This window comes from Astyanax mexicanus, chromosome 7, assembly GCF_023375975.1.
Source record: "Astyanax mexicanus isolate ESR-SI-001 chromosome 7, AstMex3_surface, whole genome shotgun sequence".
NCBI lineage: Eukaryota > Metazoa > Chordata > Actinopteri > Characiformes > Acestrorhamphidae > Astyanax > Astyanax mexicanus.
Genome location: NC_064414.1, coordinates 32,109,433 through 32,132,759, shown reverse-complemented (window position 1 = coordinate 32,132,759; position 23,327 = coordinate 32,109,433). Strand labels below are relative to the sequence as shown.

Genomic DNA, 23,327 nt, shown 5'->3' with positions numbered 1-23,327 from the left:
TTTACTGCAACTTCATTCATCATTACAGTGGTCTCTTCAATGAAAGCAATATCACAGTAGAATAATAACCGTTGTTGCGAGTGTTGTGTATTGTTGTTAAAGCATTTTTATATAATCTTTTATAGTCTGTTTAGCTACATTTAAATGGCATGAGTTTTTTAGTCCTAATTTTGGTTCTCAAAAAAAGTCATTTTCAAACATCAAACTTTGTAAAAATTTTCTTTATTGTTTCTAAAGAACAAAAAGAAAGAGAGAACTGACATTTCATCAGCATTTAGGACAGAAGGAGGCACTCACAGGGGTATTCATAGCATGCATGCAGGAACTTGCAATATCCCACTGAGGAACTTGTCGGGTTCAGTGAATCAAACTGGTTTCTTCTGCTGGCACAACTCTATGAGTATTAAAGAAGGCGTGAACAAGCTTGAGAGATGTATTTCGGATGTTTTGCTTTCTTTATAAATCCACACCTAATGCATTATATAAATGGCTTTACAAAAGTTTGAGTGGTTATACATTTGCTTACCTTCTGTGGCCCCTATAATACATAAGCAGTTACGAAGCTATTGTGTACGCCGTATTTAAACAATTCGCTTTACCGCAGTCAAAGTAGGGAATGATTACTGTTAGTTCGGATTTGGCACTGCTGGCAATAATCACAAACTGTCAAATATACTATAATTAAATAAATAATAATACATTTAATAAAATAAACTAATAATCTAGTCCTGGGTGACAATTGTTGGTTAAGAAAACTTCCATTAAAAACTTTTAAAATTTTTTGGAAGGAGATGTGAGTGGGAAGAACCTTTACAATGGTAAAAGAAAAAAAAAACTTTAAATTGACTTCTGTTACTCATTCATACATCTTCTTTGTAAAATAGTTCTTCAATTTACTTGCTCACAGAACCATTTGTACGGCCTTTATATCATCGCTGTCCAATGAAAAACAAGCATCTACATTTTTTACTATGTTTAGTTTACTACATAATTTGAATACAAAAAAACTCCTTAAATTCCAAATAAGATTCTTCAAAATTGACCTGAAATAAGGTTTTATCTCTCTCCTGTAAAGTTCCGGTATAAAAACACAAGGCAAAGCTCATGTGCTGTGGACGTCTGTGTGGGCTTTAGGTGAAGGACCTTCTATGATATATATTTTTGCACTTGAATCAATTATGAAACACAAAATATGTGTTGAGTCTGGTCAAAGGATGTGTGAAGAACACATAATGGCCTCTGTTGATATAATGGCATTTTGTTCCTGCCAAGTATGAATTAAAGCACTGTTTGTGTATAGCTTGTGTGTAACTTGTCTGTTTATTTATTCCTTTCAATAAGATGTAAACTGATTGGTAGGAGTAGACTAGTAGACATGAGGTTACACTTCCTTCCATTGTTTGAAATGGTCATATCTAAATGCAGTGCGGGTCTCTGATGTCACGGTCCGACCAAACACATTATCAATCAAGTTTGTATAGAACAGGTCAATGTATGGTTCTGCATCCTCCTCTTTTAGTTGTGGTCGTTTTATATTTCTTTGATGGCAATGGTGGAAATTTTGAATAGAAATGTGTTTTGTTTCAATTCAACTGGTTAAATTACATCCCAACATTCCCAATGACATAACATGGCACACATCACTCTATCTACCTACTTTACTATACTATACTATATACACACAACCTTTACACAAGTAACAACACACTACCTCAGCATAGACTGAGGATCTGAGCAGTATACACTACATTTATACAATTACACAATCACACACCACAACGACACACAATAACCTCACCACCCCAACAGTTGAATGGCTGTGTAGAGAAAGAACACCTTACTATGTTTAGTTCTATCAGTCTGTGCTCTAAACCTCCGGTCTGACGGAAGCTTTTGAAACTCTACTAACGCTAAGAGATAACAGCTACTTTCTCTATTTAAACTTCATTTTAAACATGCTATTAAAATAATAAAAAAAAGAAATCATATTTCTTAGATTTTTTGTGCAAGTTAAATCAATCTGATCACCGTATTCACATTTCAAATAAAAGTTTCATAATGTGAAATTGTCTTACTGGTCATTTGTGTGTGTCTTCACCCAGCCGTTCTTAGTTGACCTTGTTAATAGAAGTATGTCAGTTCTATAGGAACATTCCACATATACATAAGCAGTTATAAAGCTATTATGCATACTGTATTTAAACAATTTAAGCTTTCACACAGTCAAAGGAGGTAATGGTTACTGTTCTTTTGGATTTAACACTGCTGGCAGAAATCATAAACTGTGAAACTGTATATAATCTATGGCTGGGTAACAATTGTTAGTTAAGAAAACTTCTTAAAATATTTTTACTGATTTTAAACTCTTCAAAAATAAACATTCTAAAAAAGTTATTTAAGTGTTGCCATAGATCCATACTTTAAATTTCATAAAAAACTGTTTTTGTAAGAAGATGTGAGTCTAAAGAAACCTTTATATTGAGTGATATAACTCTTTAAAAACATTTTTACTCTAAAAATATCTAATCACCGTATTCACATTTCAAATAAAAGTTTTCATTACCTGAAATTGTCTTCCTGGTTATTTGTGTGTCCTCACCTAGCCGTTCTTGGTTGACTTTGTTAATGGAAGTGTGTCAGCTCTATAGGCACATGCCACATAACTCAGGACAGCGCAGAAGGGAAACCCTGCACTCCGTCCACTTGCTTTTCGCTCTGTCTAGTCCCCAAGGCGAAACCGGCGAGACTTTTCAGTAGAAAACCAAACAACCAACATGAAGTTGAAAAGGCAACCTCTCAGTAAGACTCACTGACCCATGCATGAAAGGCTAATGTAACACGTGAACAACACGAGAAGGTCCTGGATTGGAATGTAGTTTTGTGTATATGTTTGGTATGAATGGCTGACTTCCTTCATGGTCCATTATTGTTTTAAAGCAAAGAAGGTTTCTGAAATCTGAACCGCTAAACAAGAGCAGGAGCCCATAACTAAATATTGGAACCAATTCAATACTATATTTAATTGGTAAACATAGATAGATATACATATAGAGGGGTAAATTGACAGACTGGCAGGCAGACATTTAAAAAAAATGGTGCCACAAAAGGTTCTTCTAGGGATGTTAAAAATATTTGTTTTAAAGAACTACTTATCAAGTTATATCAATTTGTATCAAATCTGTCTTTGTGCCATTAAAAGATGGGGATGTTATTTAAACTTTAAAAGGTTCTTAACACCTACACATCTGTAAAAATATAAGACTTTGCACAGGGAGAACTTTGATTTACTGAACTTTATATTTTACATTTTTTATTGTATTAAATTGTCTGCATATGTAGTTCAAAATGTTTAAAATGAATGAAAGAAATTCCTATTAGTGTTTGTTAAGGGGTTCATCAATTAATAGAGATTGTATATGATTTTTAAGTAACAATTTTCAATTTTGTAATTGATATTAATGTGAAAAAATAAATAAATAAAGGAGAAGTACCCATTTAAAGCATCACTGTGCTTTGATGTAGTTGCAACAGACTTTGTTGATTTGTGTTGGCTGCTGTGCAGTGTGTGTGTGTGTGTGTGTGTGTGTGGATATTCCTTTGATCTTACATTGAGTTAACCTGCTGAGTGCTAGTGTGACTTCAGCAGCAAGCATTTCACCAGGAGGCACATATGTCAAGTCTCTCTCTCTGTCTCTCTCTCTCTCTCTGTCTCTCTTTCTCTCTCTCTCTCGTCCCACAGACCAGTGTTGGAAGCTCCAAATCCCATAATTACAGCTGACGGGTAACACACACAGGTAAGATAGTCTAACTGACTGGGAAAGAATGCAAACATCTCCTGATAGGGGAACTGAAGGTAGAAGAGAAGGTACAGGTGCAGCTGAACCCCCTCTCTGACTCTGATCTGGGGTCTGGGGATCAGGAGTGTACCCTAAAGCTCAATCAAACAGAGAGACTGAACTAGATGTACTTCAGCTGGGTATATGATATTTTACGTAATAATATTTGTGATGTGCCTCCTCTTTAATACATCTTAATTGTCTTGTCAGGCAAGTTTTTTTTTCTTTGAATGTTTAAACATATGCCAATGTTAATCAGCCATGAAGTTTAGATTTCCCCTTTTGCTCTGCACAAGAAATGTATATAAACCTTGTGTATACATTTTTTTAAGCAGTATCAAGAAATAGACCATTGTGGATTGATGTTACATAACATAAGTTAATTACTTTACAACAGTCTTTACAACTTTACAGCAGTTTTTAAAAGACAACATGTCTTGGACCATTTTTTTCAGTATTAATGAAAAATAAGCTTTATGTCTGTAAGGAACTGTTAAATCTACAGTTTTAGTCTGTCTATTAGTCTGTTGATCAGTCTGTCAAACTGTTCCTCATCGGACACTTAGAGCAACAATGTTCCTAAATTGTTACAACAGTGGAGTGTACTTTAATAGTACATAGAACTATTAAAAATCCTGTCTTCATGAGGTTATCCAATGTATCTGACTTTTTTTTTAACTAGGAGTAGAATCATTTATGCATTGAAATAATTATAAGAAAAGTCACAGTTCTGTTCAGTCGTATTTTTAAACATTATTTGCATAATTCCTTTTAAATTCCAAAATTAAACAAGTTTAAAAGTAAATTTCATCATTTCAAAGCAAGGCTTGGCAGACCGACTATATCTGGGGTAAAAGAAAAATTAAGGAGAATATTTTTAATGTATTTTTTAAAAGTATTTCCTATATTACTTAAAAAAGGGTTTCTCATTACCTCTTTAGTGAAGGCAACAATTCTAGATAGAATCATGAGGTGAAAAGAAACATTTCAGTGCTTAAATGATTTGTAATAATATAATTTTAAAAAACTTTTGCTCAGTGTCACTATGAAAGAATAACAGTGTTTTATAGATATATTTTGTTCTATAGAACTCTCTAGAAGACATATAGACAAGCCATGTGAGATATGTGAAAGCCTTTATGTTTATGTACAATCCTAGACTGAATTAGAAAAAAGTACAAATACATCTTTAATATATAATTTAACTTGTAAAACTGTCTTAATAAAGAAAAATATCTTTAAATATGGAACTTTATTGGACAATGTGCCTTCATGGGTTTTCATGTAGGTCATTACTGATTATGTCGATTGTTCTATTCTCTAGAAAACAGTATACAGTGTACAATTATGCATAAACTTCCAAAACAAAACAAACAGCAATAAAACAAGGACTGCAATAAAGGAATGACCATGTAAGTTTAGGAATATAGGCATGTAGACATGTGTACTAAAGTAAAGCTCTGTAGAGCCATCTTGTGGCGAAGGATTTCATTGCAAAAAAACTGAAGTTTGAAAGAACACCAAAGAAAAAAGTGCAGTTAGATTCTTACCCTTTGGCCTTCATAGTCTAAACTTTCATAGCCTCTGGCAAAAAATAGTTTTTTTTGTCAAGGCCAAGACTTTTTTTTGACCGAGACCGAGAGAAATCAAGATTTTTTTTCATTGTTTTAAAAATAAAAAGAATAAAAAAAAAACATTTAAAAACAGAGGTACAATATAACTACTTCCTTGTACTTGAAGATACACTTTTCATAATTGTACCTTCAAAGGTATAATATTGGTATTTACAGGGTCAGATGTACGTCATTCCTAACAGCAAAAATGACAGATTTGTACCATTTAACCAGCCAAAAGGTACATTCTGAATTCTGTATCACAGGAGTAATAATTAATATATATTTTAATTACACATTTTATTTGAAAGCCAGAAATGTATGGATCATCATGTTTTTGACACATATTCAGCTGATGATAATGTTTATTATCTTTATAATATTTACTGGTACCTCAATATAAGGCACAGCCCCAGGGACAAGCTTTGTACTGTTTTAAGTACAAATTTGTACTTCTTTTTCTCAATGTGTGAAATAGAATAAAAAATAATTATAATTAATTAATTAATTATTAATTATTAATTTTCCATAAATAATATAATAAAAAAAAAATCTCAAACATAAAATAATATATGGAACAAAAGTTTAATTTCTAAGAAACCTGGATTCAGTTGGTCTTGATACAAATTTCCAAGGACCACTCATTTATGGTCTTAAGATTGAAGTATTATACAAGTATTGAACAATAACAATAAATATAGGCTTCTAATGCAAATAATACACAGCGTTGTTAATGACCTCTAATATCATAAGAGAAGCTGGCAGCTGACAGGAGTTATGAAATTTGTATCTCACCCTTTGGTCAGAACAGTTGCAACTTGTCTCTGCATGTTTGAATATTGTCTAAAGTTGACCAGTGGGAAGGTCTGATGTCTTCCCCACCCCACTTTCTTACACAATAACAGATCAATATCACACAATATGTACAATGACAGTGACTGCTACACAAAAACGTCAAAGGGCATCTTAACAGTAAGGACAAAACCCATTTTTGAAGGAACAACTAAACACTGAAGGACAGTAAACCTACACAAACAAGTGTAAAATACGTTCAAGAAATTCATACCTACATTTAGAGATGTCAATGTCAATATAGGGGCAATATAGAGTCAGACTTTTGGTTTCTTTCGTATGTATTTCTCTCATGCTGGTTGTTGAAGAGGTATTAATTAGTTTTGGCTTTATTAGCATTAGCCAGCACTAGTCTGGATTACTTTACTTTTATCTCAAAAACTTCCATGCAGTGTATTATTGTGAGCACTCAATTGTTAAAATAACCTAAAATCCCCATTCCTTATATATGTAACTATGATAAATAATACATAAATTACATAGCTGGCAGTTATTAGACTAGCTTAAATAAAGCTTTAAGCTTACCTGTTAAAATCTTTTTGGTTATGGAGTGTGTTAAAAGCAGGAAGAAGGTGCAGCATGCTGCACTTGTCTGCTCTTGTGTTTCATACCTGACAACCCATGGTGTGGAAAGAGGACTAGGGAATGGGCAATGAGGTGGGATCAGAGGGAACAGATTTCTGATACTTAACAAAATATTCAAAAGAAAAACATACTGGCTGAAGCACTGCTGTCAAGAGTTAGGGTGTTAATAACTGGTGACACAACATGATCAATGTATGTGTTAGTACAGGTAATATGCAAAATGTTAAATAAAGATTGTGTCTGGTTGGTTCTACTGCTCAACTGTATGATAAATTATCCTCTTAAACCATTGCTATTTTTTTAATAGCCATAAATAATGTCATGTATGACAGGACGTCCTCTGAGAAAAGCACAGGCTGAATTACCTACTGTTTTTCACGGAACTTTGTGGTCCTTCGGTAATTTTAGTTCTGTCCTGAAGCATATCTCTGAATTTCGTCACCTCGCTTTTAATAAAATAGCTATTTGTCCAGTGCCACGCACAGTAATTACACTTTGGGCACGCGTTTCCATGAAGATCCACGTAAACACAACAGCAAGTGGAAATGGAGGAGGTACTGAATACGATGTCATGTGACCGAGTTTTTTCAATGTCTGGATGAAAGACGCCCCCCTGAGAAGCTAATCCGGTCTGGATAGGGCTTATATGTTACCATTGATAAACATTTAATCAAACATTTTCTTATATTTAATTACATTTTCCTTGTGAACTCAAGTGACAGATGTCTATAATGGCTTTTTTTTTTACTAGTTACTAGTAGAAATTGTATTTTCCGAAATTTCCACTGTACTTTTTATTAGTAAAAACACATTTTCAAGATATAATTGATATTGTTTCTAGCCAAAGCTCTAGTTTTACTTGTCAATAACTACATATATATATGTATATATATATATATATATATATATATATATATATATATATATATATATATATATATATATATATATATATATATACATATATATATACCAAATGTATTACATTTCCTGTGCTAACACGTACATTTATCATTATGTAACTATATATGATTATATATATATATATATATATATATATATATATATATATATATATATATATATATATATATATATATATATATATAATGATAAATGTACTTGTTAGCACAGGAAATGTAATACATTTGGTCCTTTAATTGTTTTTTTTGACCCACCACAGACACTGAAATACAAAAAGTCAGACAGCAGACTGCATCACTAAATCAGTGCCAGATAACTGTGAGATAATTTCTCAGCAGTGGAACAGGAAGCAGAACATTGGACTGAGATAAGATTACACCTAAAGGCTGCATAAACCAGATACTACTACATTATCACTGCACGCTATCAGAGAGAGGGTGTGCTCAGATCCGCGCTTTCCTATTGCACCACTCACACACACGCCCCTTTGCTGTTCTCCATTGGTGGAAATCTCCGTCAGTCACTCGTGCAGGATTCTGATTGGCCTTGGCACAGTGTTATTCGTGTGACGGTGCGTTTTGCCCCTCGACCTTTCCCACGGTGCTACGTGATTGGTCGATTTTGGGGTCGGCTACCGGAGCGCGCACGCTATTGGTTGACGCGGTCACGCCTGTCCTCCATTGCTCCGTCCGGCTTGAAGGTGAAATTCCCGTCTATCGGCTCGGCTCTCCCGGCGACAGCGCGCGTCTCCCCCGCTGCTCTCTGTAAACCCGCTCCTCCGTTCACCCGCGAGCATGTCGTTGTTCAGCGACGTCCCGCTGGCCGCCCCCGTGGCCGTGTTCAAACTGACGGCCGATTTCCGTGAAGACAAGAGTCCCAGCAAGGTGAACCTGGGAGTGGGAGGTGAGATGCTCTAATGCTGGAGTAGATAAACAGATACACCGTGTTAACTCACTTAACTCTACAGATACTAAACGCTGTGGAGGAGAAAATGTAGTTTTTTTTTATTGGTTTAAACGATTATATTCCGGGCAGCTTTTTTACAGGGACCTTTGAATTAGAGACCACAGGTACCGTTAGCTAGCCAACCTAGTTAACTAGCTAACTATCAAACTTTGCCCTTCATTAATATGAAGAATTAATTATTCATTAATCATTCATTAATTACTAAGAATTATTTATTAAAATTTTAGATGCTCGTCATCTATGATGCACATAACCAGCTCTGTTCGCTTTGCAACAACACACATATACAAACACATACACACATTTACACAGTTAGCTCATTAGTCATCTTTACTCCTGCTGGCTGTTGTAGTTAACTGTAGGTTACAGGATCTGAACAGGAGCACGTGTTTTAGCACTAATGGCTTGCATTAATGCTTATTCAACATATCTCTAATGTTGTGAATAGTAGAAATGTGGATTTTACATGTGTGCAGTTGATTTCAGATATAGTTAAATAGTTATCTATATAGTTATAGACAACTACAATTGCAGGTTGGGCAAGCAACAATAGAATTGATTAATGTCTAAGACACTAAGTTTTTATCAATACAAAATACAGTGGAGATTTACAGCAGGTATTACAATTTCTACTAGTAAAAAGGCTTTAAACGACATCTGTAACTTGAGTCTACGAGGGAAAGGTAATTGGAGCTAAGAAAAGGTAAAAAATACATGTAAATCAATGGAACTATTGACACCTTCAGTAAAAAACGTACACAAAAAACATGACAGTAATTATGGCTATTTAAAAATATTAATGGTTTAGGAGGATAGATTATCATACTACAGTTTATCATACTGTCCACAGCAGTAGAGCCAACCAGAAAAAAAAAATTACAATTCAAACTAATGGAAACATTGACTGAAAAGACAGCCACAAATTGCAGAGCATTTCTAGTTAGCTTTATGAACTTAGCAATTTTTCTGACTTAAATGCAGCGTAAAAACCCTCAACAACTATGCAGTGTTTATAGTCTGTAGTCTTTATTAATAAGAATTAAACTTTTGTATTACAGTAAAATTCTTATCACCTACCAATTGTGGACGAGCCTTGAATCTTGGAAATTAGGCAGAATTTGTTTTGATGTGGGCATAATATATTCGCCACATTAAGTCACATTTGTCTATTATTTTAGGAAAGGCTAGTCAAAAAGACATTAGTGATTATATACAGCTCTGAAAATAAATAAGAGACCACTTAAATTATTTTACCAAATGACCAAAATCTGGAATATAATAAAGAAGAAAATGGATGATCACAAGCCATCAAACCAAGCTGAGCTGCTTGACTTTTTGCACCAGGAGTGGCATAATGTTATTCAAAAGCAGTGTGCAAGACAACTGGAGGCCACATGGTAAGATGCATTTAAATTAAAGTTGTATTATGGGGGTTCTGACAATTTTGTGAGAACCTTTTTGAAAGAAGGAAAACAGCACCGCCTTTAAACAATGTTGTAGCAACTTTGTAAGGAAGTAGACCACATTGTATCAATGTTTTGTTTGCTGTGCAGCAGTAGCTGTGCATATGGTGAAGGATGGCTTGTGTAGCAGTGGAACACACTAATCCTCTTTCTGACTCGTGTGGAATGGGTCATTACTCCTGTGGCCCCAATGACCTAAGTCTGGCATTTGAGTGAAAGGAATAGCTCATAAAGAGCACTCCCCAACAGTGCTTAGTGACACTGATGCTTTCAATACCACAAAGACTTTGAAACATATCACAATAACATGGCTTTAGATAATTAGATTTAAAGGTTGCATTAATAACATTGATGTGTTTTACATGCCTTCTGGAAGCTATTCTTGTCTTAAGATATGTATTTGGGAAATGATTTGGCCTAAAATGGCAAAATGCAGCGCTCAGAGGGCTGGCAGTTTTGAGTACATTTTTATTCACCACTCACCTTAAAAAACTACATCATCACTTAACATGTTTGATACTAGTTTAATACCTTTTCACAAACTGCCTAAAAAGATGCAAGCTGTATAGGTCTTTGATAGTAATGCTAAAATTAGCTAGCTAATCTAATTTAGTCTTAGCATTGTTTGTTTACTATGGTACATTTATGATTAGAATAGCACTTTGGAAATGCACTTATGACTTAAATTGCACTGTTACATGCAATCAAATAGTTTAACACACTTTATTATCTGTGAATATCACTAAAGCTGATTAGCAATGCAATCTTGCATAATCACCATCAAGATACCTGAATTCACTAAATATTGGCTGATGTGATGTAATGTAATGTGATCTTTAGGTGTTGCTTTCTGTTTCTTGATACTAATGTTAAACTCTGATCCTAAGCTTCTTAGACAGAAGGGCGAGTTATAGCATTTGGCTCCCTGGGCTTCTGGACACACCATGTGTTTGGACAGCATTTAGGTGTTCATTTGAGATTTTTCTAGGTGTGACACTGCAGAACTTTGCCCTTGGTGTGATAGTGGGGATCTCAGAAAAGAAAAAAGGGTGTATCCAGCCCAGATAAGCTGATCTGACAATTTATCAACCAAAATCTGGGCTGTTTTACCCAATTCTACTATCAGTGCAGCATTTAGATTTATGCACAAGTTTAAGCCTGTCATGAGAGATACAATAAGAATATATTTTTAAATATTCACAAAAGTTAATATCTTTTTAAAAATGTGTAACTGCAATATTAGGCTGTTATCAGTTTATTAGGGGTAACTGTTTTTAAATCACAAAAAAGTGTATTGTCTGATTAAAAACATAGTTTCCTACTTGTGTTTAAAAGCTGCTCTAATTTACAGATAGGATCTTGTTTCTTGCAAAAATATAAAATAATTGGTATACTTTAAAAGCCAGATACCATCTTGGAGATGCATTCTGTTAAATCCAGTGAATTTGTTTCGTATTGCAATTCAGCGCTAAGACGGTTTTGTCGCATTTATAATTCATCTTAAGTAACTGTTATCTTTGCTGTGTCAACCATTTGGTGTCCCTGCTGTCTAGTGACTGATACACCAGACAGCTCTCACCACCTAATGATTAGGATGTTTAAGCCTTCATGCATGCCTGTGGTCAAATAACAAATAAGGAAATGAAATAAAACAAAATTGAGATGAGTGTGGTTACACAACAACTCTTTTAAAAATCCCTGTTGTAGGGTAAAAAATGCTCTGGGAATGGAACCGGTTAGGAACGTAATCCCAATGTAACATTTCTCTATAATCATGCTTGTGTCTGGTGTTTCAGCACCCCTCCCCCCTTTAACATGACTGCAGTCTGTCCTAATACCACTGGCCAAATCTCTTTCATCATAAACAATGCATTTTAACTCTCAGAATAGAGGCTGTGTGGGGGCGTGAGGTATGATTGTGTCATTATGTAGGACTCATTTTTCACCTCTATATTTATAAAGTGACAAACTTAGAAATGGAAAATGTGGTGTGATGAAGTTGTAATTTTTATGTTTTTTTTTTTTTGGTCTATTCTGTGTGTTTAATGTTCATCTGTGTCTCTTGCAGCTTACAGAACAGACGATTGTCAGCCATGGGTGCTTCCCGTGGTGCGGAAAGTGGAGAAGATGATCGCAGGAGACGACAGTCTAAACCATGAGTACTTGCCTATCCTGGGTCTGCCAGAGTTTCGTTCTAGTGCCTCTAAAATTGCTCTGGGGGAGGACAGCCCAGCCATTCAGGAGAAGAGGGTGAGCTTCTTTCACTTCAACCGCTAATGAGTATAAGTGCTGTGAGTGGTATAATGGTACATGGAGTGTTTTAAAACTTTTGTGGTTGTCATTTTATTTGAACTGGGTTCTGTTTTAATGGGGTAAACTGCACTGTTGAATGGTCATCTGTGGTTATACACCTTTTTTATGGAGTATGCTTTAAATCGTTATTTTGAGAAGTGCCATAGAAGAGCTTTAGCTTCCCTAAAACCTTTGTGAGGGTAAAGATGGTTTAATAAAAATTTTAAAGCACCAGTCTGTGATATTTGACCATCCATACAATGTGTAATTCATTCATTCTATAACCGAGTGGTCTGGTAGGTTTTTGGGTTTATTGGCCTATACATTTTCAGTATTTCATGAATGAACTAAGGAATATACTCAAACATTTCAGCCAAATTTATATTTCTGCGTTGAATCCACTCCGAATTCTACGTAGCACATTTATACTTCTGCATGCATGTATCTGCGTCTCTGGGTTGATCTGCAGTTTAAACCGCAAGGGTGGGAACATGTGGGCAGGATTGCGAGGCAAAGCGGACCAATCACAGCTGCGTCTGTCCGAATCACGTGATGAATAGTTACATTTTCAGGGAGGTGCATGACGAGCCGTGGCATAGGCTAAGGCATAGGGTATGTGGCAACGCATTGGTTTTATTGTCCATGTCTGCACTTATGTTTTACAAATCATATGATTATAAAATTTGCCTTGAAGGCATGGAAAATTCATGAAAAAATATCATGGAAATTTATTGGTTAAAATGTGGATGAATCCTGAATTACACATTCTCACCAGAGAGGTCTCTAAATTTCCAAATCCTTGAAATTTCCAGACTGTTGCTTTAAAGCATCATCACTACAGGTGCATTAGCATCAAGTGTAGAACCTATTTGGCCTTTGAGAAATTTTAAGTGACTGAAGAGAGACTTTGTTCTAGAATTAAATCTATAATATATTTGTTGTATGTCTCAGGTGGGAGCTGTGCAGTGTCTCGGGGGCACTGGAGCTTTGAAGATTGGTGCTGAGTTTCTCCGCAGATGGCACAATGGGAACAACAACACAAAAACCCCAGTTTATGTTTCTGCACCCACATGGGGTAGGTACTGGAATATACACAATATGCACAAAATATTGAAACAGTCATTCAGTGTTCATTCCAAAATGTAATTGTATTTTCTACCAGGCTTTGATGTATTTATATGAGGTTTGGATTACGTTCAGTGGCCAGGGTGACAGTCAAGTGTTGAAGTCAGAATATTGGATTTTGAAGTATTGTTTTGAGCACTATAATTTAAGAAAACATAATTCTGCTGCTCCACAGCTCAATGCTGGGAGAGTTAGACCTCTCTACCCCACACCTGCCAACAAGATGACTGTGCATTTCCACATAAGGATGAGCAATGCTTACAACTTAAGGTAGCTAAAAGGATTCATTAGAAGGGGTGTCCACAAACATCTGGACGTATACTGTATATCGGAGAGTGGGAATGCTCTAATACTAACCGATATCAGGTTAATCTTTGTGTAGAGATAAATGAATGTTTTGTAACGGTGAATGCTGACTTCATGCTTTGTGGGAACAGAGTTCAGTACACTTTGTTCTTCACAACCCAATAATTGTTTGCTTTCAACCGGGCCTGCAGTTGTGAAATCAAAGGCCTGTGTAGTACTCGGAGGTGATGGTCCTTACCTTTTTATAGATAACACTTTATCGCACATTGATGAAATACTTGCTTTTTATGTCTGTCTTTTTTTATGTCTAGAGAACCACAATGGAGTTTTTCTTAATGCTGGGTTTGAGGATATTCGTCCATACAAATATTGGGATGCACAGAAGCGTGGCCTGGACCTGTCTGGTTTCCTGGGAGATCTGGAGGTTGGTTGTGAGCTTTAAAGTAAACATTTAAATATATTTTAGTATATGGTTAAGTTTGAATAAGATATATTTAACCCAAAAAGCTGCTTAATTAATTAAAAAAACAAAAATTAACTAAAATATTCTGAACAACATGACTATATTTTCACTTAATTCACTGCTACAGCAAAATTAACCTGCTAGTGTCACTAAATGGATTAATATCCTAATTATTCTCATATTTTAGGCATTGGGCACTATACATTTAATCTAAAAGCACTGTGTCTGTTCTATATTTCAGAGTGCACCTGAGCACTCTATCTTTATTTTGCACGCCTGTGCACACAACCCCACCGGCACAGACCCCACCCAGGATGAGTGGAAGCAGATTGCTGATGTTATGAAGGTAAATGCTTCAATTTAACAAAAAATCCCAGAATTTAATGAATTAATCAATAGAATATTGTTTTAAATACTCCATGCTCTTTACATTTTGCAGAGAAGGAGCCTCTTTCCCTTCTTTGACTCAGCTTATCAAGGCTTTGCCTCTGGAAACTTGGAGAAGGATGCCTGGGCAATTCGTTTCTTCGTGTCTCAGGGTTTTGAAATATTCTGTGCCCAGTCTTTCTCAAAGAACTTTGGACTGTACAGTAAGTGATTCTTCCAGCACTTGGATTTCATCTCAATCACCTTATGTTGCTAAGTGACACATTTTCAGTCATTTATTCTTCGTTTAAAGGTTACCATACCTCAGTAGTGTAATTTTAAACAATACAGGATCTGTTTCACATTTTAAACTTTTTTTTTCAACAGATGAGAGGGTCGGCAACCTGACGGTTGTGGCTAAAGATGAGGATAACCTGAACCGCGTTCTCTCCCAGCTGGAGAAGATTGTACGAATCACCTGGTCCAATCCTCCCTCTCAGGGAGCTCGTCTGGTTGCCATCACGCTTACTACCCCAGATCTCTTTGCTGAATGGTATACTTAGCTTTTCATTTGTTACACAGCATGAGAATGCATAATATGCTTTGGATAGTAGCATTTCGTCGCTGGCCTACTAAAAACACTTCTCCATTTTTGTCGATTTTTAGTTTACTACATAATTTGAACAGTGTGCCAAAATATCTTGATGAACGGACCAATAGAAACTCCTCAAAATTACCAGAAATAAACTCCTTTTACATTGACTTCCATTGAAAGTTTACATGGTTTTTTCTCTCTCCTGTAAAGTTGCTGTGTTGTAGATGCGTGTTTTTCATTGGATAGCGACGATTTTTCACATAAGACCGGTCCTAAAATGAGTCCCTATATTTACTAGATTTGAGGCAGCAAAGACAAAAACAATAGTGCTGATCTGTAACATTTGGCAAGTGCTGCAGTATTTAAACACATACATCTCTTTGTGGAATTTCCCCCCTCTATGTTTGGGTGCTTGAACTGTGTTTTGATAAAGGATTGGAACAGCTTTTTCCTGTCTCTCACACTTAGCTAGAACCTTTTAACAGCTTCTGTTGTTATCCAAGGATATTGTTTATCATGTAATGTCTCTCATCCAATTACATTGTGATGTCAGAATTATTTTTTTTCTATATAATTATTCAGCTTTTAAGTAAGTATTCTTGACAATGAAAAAAACACTTTGTAACAATTTTACTCTCAGCTTTTTTAAAGCACAGAGAAACAGAAAAGGAACACCTTAAACTGCCTTGCATTGTTAGGAAAAAAATATGCAAAAATCAATGTAGTTAATTAAATTTAATATTATAATTATTAATATATTTGGAATTGCTTTTGTAATTGTTAATTTTATTTCACTTAATATTATCAATGATTTTATTGTAAAATTATATTTTGTTTATTTTTATACTGTTTCCTTGTGCAGGAAGGACAATGTTAAGACAATGGCTGACAGGGTGCTGCTGATGCGAGCTGAGCTTAAAGCCAAGCTGCTGGCCCTCGGTACTCCAGGCACCTGGGATCACATCACCGATCAGATCGGCATGTTCAGCTTCACTGGTCTCAACCGTACGTATCCTTATGACCTTAAATGCACTACTTGCTATTATGTAGTGCAGAAGGCACTGTAGGCATGGTGATACATTTGCACTGAAGCCTATTTTATTGTAGGTACAAATCTTTAATTAATGGTATTCATTAAAAGTCTTTTTTTTCCCCTTAAAATGGTCATAATGTTGTAATTTTGTCTGAGAGGTATTAAAATGTCTTAAGTCTAAAATTTAATTTCCCCATATTTGCTGATACCTTGTTTACGTAAAAAATGTTAAAGTCTAAAATAACTTGTTCAATAGCCACTGGCTTCAACTCCATAATGTACTTCGTTTCAACCTCCATCATATGTTAGCATGCCAAGAGGGCTAAATGGCAGCAGAGAAACCCCATAAACAGCTAGGCCTTTTTAGATGTTGAAGTCTAGATTTGTATTTGATTTGAGTTTTGTGTTTTTTTTGTCAATGTCAATGTGATGCTTTTTTTACTTATTAGAAATTAATATACTAATTATTAAAACAATTTTAGCTCTTAACTTAAGCAGCAGGTGATTTGTTTGCTGATTAAATACAGACTTTTTTCAACTGCAAGCTTGATTATTTTTCTTTTCTTGTCTCCAATCACAGCTAAACAAGTGGAATACATGGTGAAGGAGAAGCACATCTACTTGATGGCCAGTGGCCGCATCAACATGTGTGGCCTGACCACCAAGAATATTGACTACGTTGCTGAGTCAATTCATGAAGCGGTTACCAAGGTCCAATAATATCCCTGTCTCTCTAACTGCCTGCCTGTTTGAATGTGACAAAGGGGGTGTTTTCAGGTTGGGTCCTGAAAGAGTGAATCACATCTCTCTCTGTTTCTTACACACACATGTTTATTTACTTACTTCTCAGTCCTCTGTACTTTCAGCACTCCAGCAACATGGGCTGGTCTCACGGTCAGTGTAGATGTAATACACATTCAAGGCTAAGTAGTTGTTCCAAGAGAACAGAACTGTGATCCTGTCTGGTCTTCCTCTCAGTTGTGTTCATTTTGCACTAGAGAATAATCTGTACTTCTTCAGTTGCATCCTGTAGTGGTCCATTAACCGTTTTCAGCTTTCTGATTGAACTAAAAAAAAAGCACCTTTTTTGTTGTAGAACTGCAGGTATTGAGTGACTTACTCATATAAAGTGAGATACATTAATTTATGATGTCCGATTGACTGATTTCAAGCTCTGTCTTTGTTTGGTGCACATTTCTGCTTAAACAAGGAAGCAAAGTATACTATAACTTGACAAAAAAAATAACCTAAACTTTTAATTGTATCTTAAACTAAACTGATTGGATTATCATCAAGTTTGGAATGTAATCAATAGCGAATTAGTATTTTATTGAACACATTTTTTTCAACTATGTACTTAATGAAGGAGTTTGCTTAAAAAACTATTTAAACTATCAATTATGACACATTTTAATATGTTCATGTCTACTCATAGTAATAGGACTTAATGTGCTATAATTAACCTTTCCTTCAGACTACCCTTAAAACTAAGTTTAACCTACATTGATTATATTCGCACATAATTACCCAGCATTCCCATTTTATTAATTGTTATATTATATGTTAATCATGCTCATGTTCACTGTAAAGTGAAGTAAGAACAAATGCGTGTTTTGTTTAAATGGTTCCAGAGGTTCAGGGCTTGGCAGTGTCTTTCGCACTTTAAGTGTTTGTTCAGGGTGTCTTTAGTATTTGCTGCTTTGTCCTTCCACCTCTCCCAAAGCTCTGCATGTGTGTTTAGGAAAATGCCGTCAGTGTCAGTAGCTTTGGCAGATCTGTACACCTGCTAGGATGAGTACGGTTCACCCTTTGGCCGTGTTGTTGCTTAATAAACTAATAAAGAACACAAATCTGTCTCAGAAAAAAAAAATCCTAAAAGTTTTCAATGTGGAAAAAATGTATGTAAAAATATATGCACACAATTTAACGACACAAAGTGAGAAATGCTGATGGAAGGCCTTTGAAATAAACATTATGTGAACATGTGAAACATTTTGGTGGTGTCTTCTGTTTTTTTTTTATGACTGTCCTCATTCAAACCATGGCCCTGGTGTAGAAATTGAGAAATGGACAAATTCCAGAAATGTACGGTGTTGTTCTGAACAAGTAGCAGTCAAAGGTTATCATCATGGCAGGATGAATAAGCATAGGGTCATGTGACCTTGGCCGAGGATGAGCTCTGAGAGAGATAGTTGGTTTTAGGTTTTGTGCTTTGTGCCGACAGTTGTGGTGTAATGATACCAGACGCCACTGTGTTGCGAATGCAGGTCAAATTCCATTTATTTATTGAGATGTGGGATTATAAAATACCACATCAACATCTTCATCATCTTGTGTGTGTGTGTGTGTGTGTATTTGTGTTTGTGCATGTCATTACACACATTCCAATAGAGATCTCTGTTTATAAAGTAGTCTTAAAGCAACATTACAACATAACCTTAAACCATTGCTTAGCTAACTGTGTTTACTGAGAACACAGGGCAGGAACAGCTTCTCGTAACCCCTCCTCCCAGTTTGTTTGTTGTGTTTATTTAAGGCTTTATAATGTAAGCGTTATCAAAGTGTGTGTGTGTCTGTGTGAGGACAGAAGGGAAGCAGTGGATTTTGTGCTCCTCCAGCTGATACTAGCTTAATCAGTGCTACTGCAAGTCCCTAGAGCTTGTGTGTGTCTCTGTGTGTGTCCGTCCGTGTCCTGTATATGTGGAGGGGGCTGAGGCCAGACGTCAGCATGCGTCACATGTTTCTTTGACTGCAATGCAGCAGTGTGATGCAAGAGTGCTAGCTCTCCACCCTCCCTCCCTTATTCTACTCCTCCTCCAGCCTCCAGCTGCTGTTTCCAGCATCCCTGTGCTCCATGTGCTCTCAGTAAAGCAGCGGTCAGCTCACAGTATTGCACAATAGTAGAACGTGGGTCCATGTGACCTGAGTGACTGCAGCAGCAGCACCAGTGCCACCACTCGCACTTCCAGCAAACAAGATGCCAAGCAGTCCGTAGAAAAAAGGGGCACGCTTGATTATTACATTATTACATTTTACAGCTTTGTTATTGCTAAACATCATCATTATCAGAGCTTTTTTTTAAGTGGGGGAATCACAGAATCACATGTGATTGCCAGCCTGAGTCTTTTTTTTTTTTTTCCTTCTGAGTTTTTTTTTTCACATCCTCTGAGCTGTACTGATGGAATCAGGTTAGGTACCGATTTCAAAACAGTTCATGAAGTCGTGCTCAGAGGCGTCTCGTGGATGTCTGTGCCTCGTGCAAAACAACAAACCCTCAAACCTCTCGATGCTCTGTTATCTACAGTATAACATACTGATGCGTGCAGGAGGAAAAAATAAATAAAATAAAAAATAACAGGGGGACATACTCTTTTTTTTTTAAATAAATAAAGAAAATAAAGCAGTGCCTTTCATGCAACACATTAAGCCCCCCCCCCCATCCCATTGTGTATACCCCATGCCACCCAACCGTTTTTACCCTGTTGGCAAGGATGAGCTGTGAACTTGGTTTGGTGTTTCGTCGTCATGGTTTTTGGCATGCTGGTGAAAAGGATGGCAGTGATACAAGAATGGCACCTGTAATATCACTCTGAAAAATAAAAATAAAAAAGTTCCCCGGTGGTTCTTTGACATACAGCTCTGACCTCTCATTAAAGCAGCAGTCCTTAAGATTTCTTTACTTTAAATTAAAAGAAGTACTATTTTTGAATGGCATCATACAAAGCCACATACAGCTTTGGACAAAAATAAGAGACCACCTAGAAATGATGAGTAACTTTGATTTTACCAAATTGAAAACCCTCTGGAATATAATCAAGAGGACTATGGATGATCACAACCATCAAACCAAGCTGAATTGCTTGAATTTTTGCACCAAATGTGGCATAAAGTTATTCCAAAGCAGTGTGCAAGACTGGTGGAGGAGAACATCCAAATATGCATGAAAACTGTGATTAAAAAACAGGGTCGTTCCACCAAATATTGATTTCTGAACTATTAAAACTTTATGAATATGATCTTGTTTTCTTTGCATTATTTGAGGTCTGAAAGTGCTGTATCTTTTTTGTCATTTCAGCCATTTCTCATTTTCTGCAAATAAATGCTCTAAATGACATTATTTTAATATGGAATTTTGGAGAAATGTAGTCTGTAGTTTATAGAATAAAACAACAATGTTCATTTTTACTTAAATATATACCTATAAATAGCAAAATCAGAGAAACTGATTCAGAAACTGAAGTGGTCTCTTAATTTTTTTCCAAAAAAACAGTGGTCTGGTAGGTCCCAGGAGTTTTTCTGGTCATAACAGCTACTACAAACCTGCAGATACACTGCCTGGCCAAAAAAAAGTCTCCACCAAAAAAAGGTCACACAAATATTAAGTTGAAACGCCTTTAGCTTTGATTGCAGCATGCATTCACCGTGGCACTGTTTTGATAAGCTTCTGCAATGCCACAAGATTTATTTCAATCCAGTGTTGCATTAATTTTTCTCCAAGATCTTGCAGCATTAATAATGGTAGAGTCTGACCACTGCACAAAGCCTTCTCCAGCACATCCCTGAACCACTCCTTCACAATTCCAGCCCCAGGAATCCTGGCATTGTCATAATGGAATATGCCCGTGTCATTAGGAAAGAAAAAAATCCATTGATGGAATAACCTGGTCTATATTCAGTATATTCAGGTAGTCAGCTGAACTCATTCTTTCAGGACATACTGTTGCTGAACCTAGACCTGACCAACTGCAGCAACACCACATCATTTACTTAAATTTAGTTAAATTCAGGTAGCGACTTTATTTTTATTTTTGGCCAGGCACTGTACTAGAATGACATTAAAAACTTAGTCCTTGTCATATTGCACTGTCATTCGATGCACCATCACTTCAAAGAACCCCTTTGGCATCTTTATTTTTAAGAGTGTAGACGTACTCGTTGGTATACTTTAAGGACACCCCCATCCCCCCTCTTTCTTTTTGATTTGAGTCACAGGAGAGCAGCAGCATGCCTATGAATGTGGGCAGCATTCCCAGTGCAAAGGCTAAAGGGTGGACAGGATACTATATCATAGTAAGCCATTCACTAACATAGCCATTTTTTTTTAGCTCGGCTTTGGAAACAAGAGATTCATATACTATGAGTAAAGGCTTATTATATAGAAAAGGGCTCTATAAAACATCTCAGGGTGTGGGAATATCACATTGCATACCACTTTCAAAATCTAAAGTGGTATCTTTCAGTACTGATGCGTTCAAGTTTAAGTTTAAGATATGGCTTCCTTTTTTTTTTTACAGCCTAATACTATTTATATTTTATAAATATAAGAGGATTCTTCTAAACAGCAATAACTATTTCAGAAAAGCATGCCATAATATATATATATATGTATGTATCTATATGTATATATATATATATATATATATATATATCCTCTAAACATAAAATTTGTTGACTGCATGTGCTTCGACCTTCGATCATCCTGTAAATCTACTGCTAATGCTCTCAACTACCTGGATGTGGTCTAAAATCAGTCATTGTTTTAAAGAAATTATGAGCAGCTACTTACTTCGTTTTCACCTCATACTCATGGCAGAATATCAGTTTACCTGAAAAGTATATTATTAGTAGCTAGGTTGAAGAAGAAAAAATAACATAAATAAATAAATACAGCAATATAAATATTATCTATGTGGCTAAGAGCTTGTAAAGAAGCTAATAGCGCTTACCTAATATAGGCAGTTTCATTCACTTACCCTTATACTGATGAATAAATATCAAATCAAAGGATTATCTTTCTCTCAAAGTGCTCCATTATTGTTAAAATATCTAGCTAAATTACCAGGCACAGCCTAGCAAATATCTCACAATTAATATCTCAAAATGAATGGCAATGAACCAATAACCTAAACGATCAGTTCAAAGAAATACTGAAGTATTACCATGTTTTCCAGACTCTCCCAGAAGGCTTGGCCTTGTTTTGTGTCAAGTGGAGATCTGAAGCTTTGTAGGCCTGTGCTCGTGAGCTTAGCCTGGACCAGAGGCTCAAGTGAAATCACCACAGTGACTGGAGATGACATCATCATCATCATCATCTACAAATGCTTTCAAACAGTACATTGCACTGAAAAAAAAATTCCAAGTTGTTACGTAATACTTCAAAATGTTAAACACATAAAGATGTTTGTGTCTAGAATCTTTGCTTTGCCCACATCCCGAAACTGGACTGGGTAGACTGGATAGTCTTTTTTGCCTGAAAGCAGACCACGTCCTGAAGCTTTTACACCTCATAACAAAATATCCTCCAGTAAAAGAGCTTCTTCCTCCTGGATTAGGCCCTGTTGAAAATTGGAAGGCGATCTTCTTACGATCTTCTGCAGTGTCCGTCTCGGCACATTGAGCTCTTTTATCCCTTTAAGAATGTCAGTCAACATACAGCAGGAAACTGTAGGAGATTTCACATTTGTGGGAGTTTGTAGAAGTGTGAGAAAGGTGAAGGCCCACACACACTTAGTGCTAGGTCTTCACCTGGGACTGTTCACAACTTTCCTCTAACGGTCGCTCTCCGTCACGTGACTTTTTCCTCTTTTTGTTACCTGGAGACAATAAACAAATGTTAGTCCCAAAGCTTCAGACCCAAAATCTGTGTTTTTCCTGTTATGGTAAAGAAGCACAAAGATTAAGTTCACCAAATTTTCACGATGTGCGCATGTAAAATTCAGACCACAACCGCACCTATTTTTAGTTAAACGAGTAGTACACAAGTTAATTTGGTTGATTAATATTAAATATATGCATTTTAAACATTAGATATACATATAGAGTCTTCTAATGAAAAACCATAAAAAGTAAGAGTGATTGACTGATTGCTGACAGCAGATCACCTTTTAGATCAGCTTGTATTTTGAATA

The 23,327-nt window shown here is 35.9% G+C and overlaps 2 protein-coding genes across 3 annotated transcripts in view; one reads left to right on the top strand and one right to left on the bottom strand.

Annotated features, from left to right (window-relative positions):
* The first annotated feature begins 8,484 nt into the window (after positions 1-8,484).
* Positions 8,485-18,270, top strand: got1 (glutamic-oxaloacetic transaminase 1, soluble). Its single transcript, XM_007240374.4, has 9 exons — positions 8,485-8,713; positions 12,308-12,489; positions 13,483-13,606; positions 14,274-14,386; positions 14,667-14,771; positions 14,865-15,015; positions 15,179-15,344; positions 16,249-16,391; positions 17,000-18,270. The coding sequence occupies exons 1-9, from the start codon at positions 8,605-8,607 to the stop codon at positions 17,137-17,139; spliced, it is 1,233 nt and encodes a 410-aa protein (XP_007240436.1). The 5' UTR covers positions 8,485-8,604; the 3' UTR covers positions 17,140-18,270.
* The window catches only part of LOC103042455 (metal transporter CNNM1), a 36,509-nt gene continuing 31,277 nt past the window's right edge, over positions 18,096-23,327 (bottom strand). For both annotated transcript variants that reach the window (XM_049481311.1, XM_007240400.4), the window contains one exon: positions 18,096-23,012. In XM_049481311.1, the coding sequence (XP_049337268.1) occupies positions 22,933-23,012 (80 nt within the window). In that variant the 3' untranslated portion in view covers positions 18,096-22,932. The remainder of the gene's footprint in view (positions 23,013-23,327) is intronic.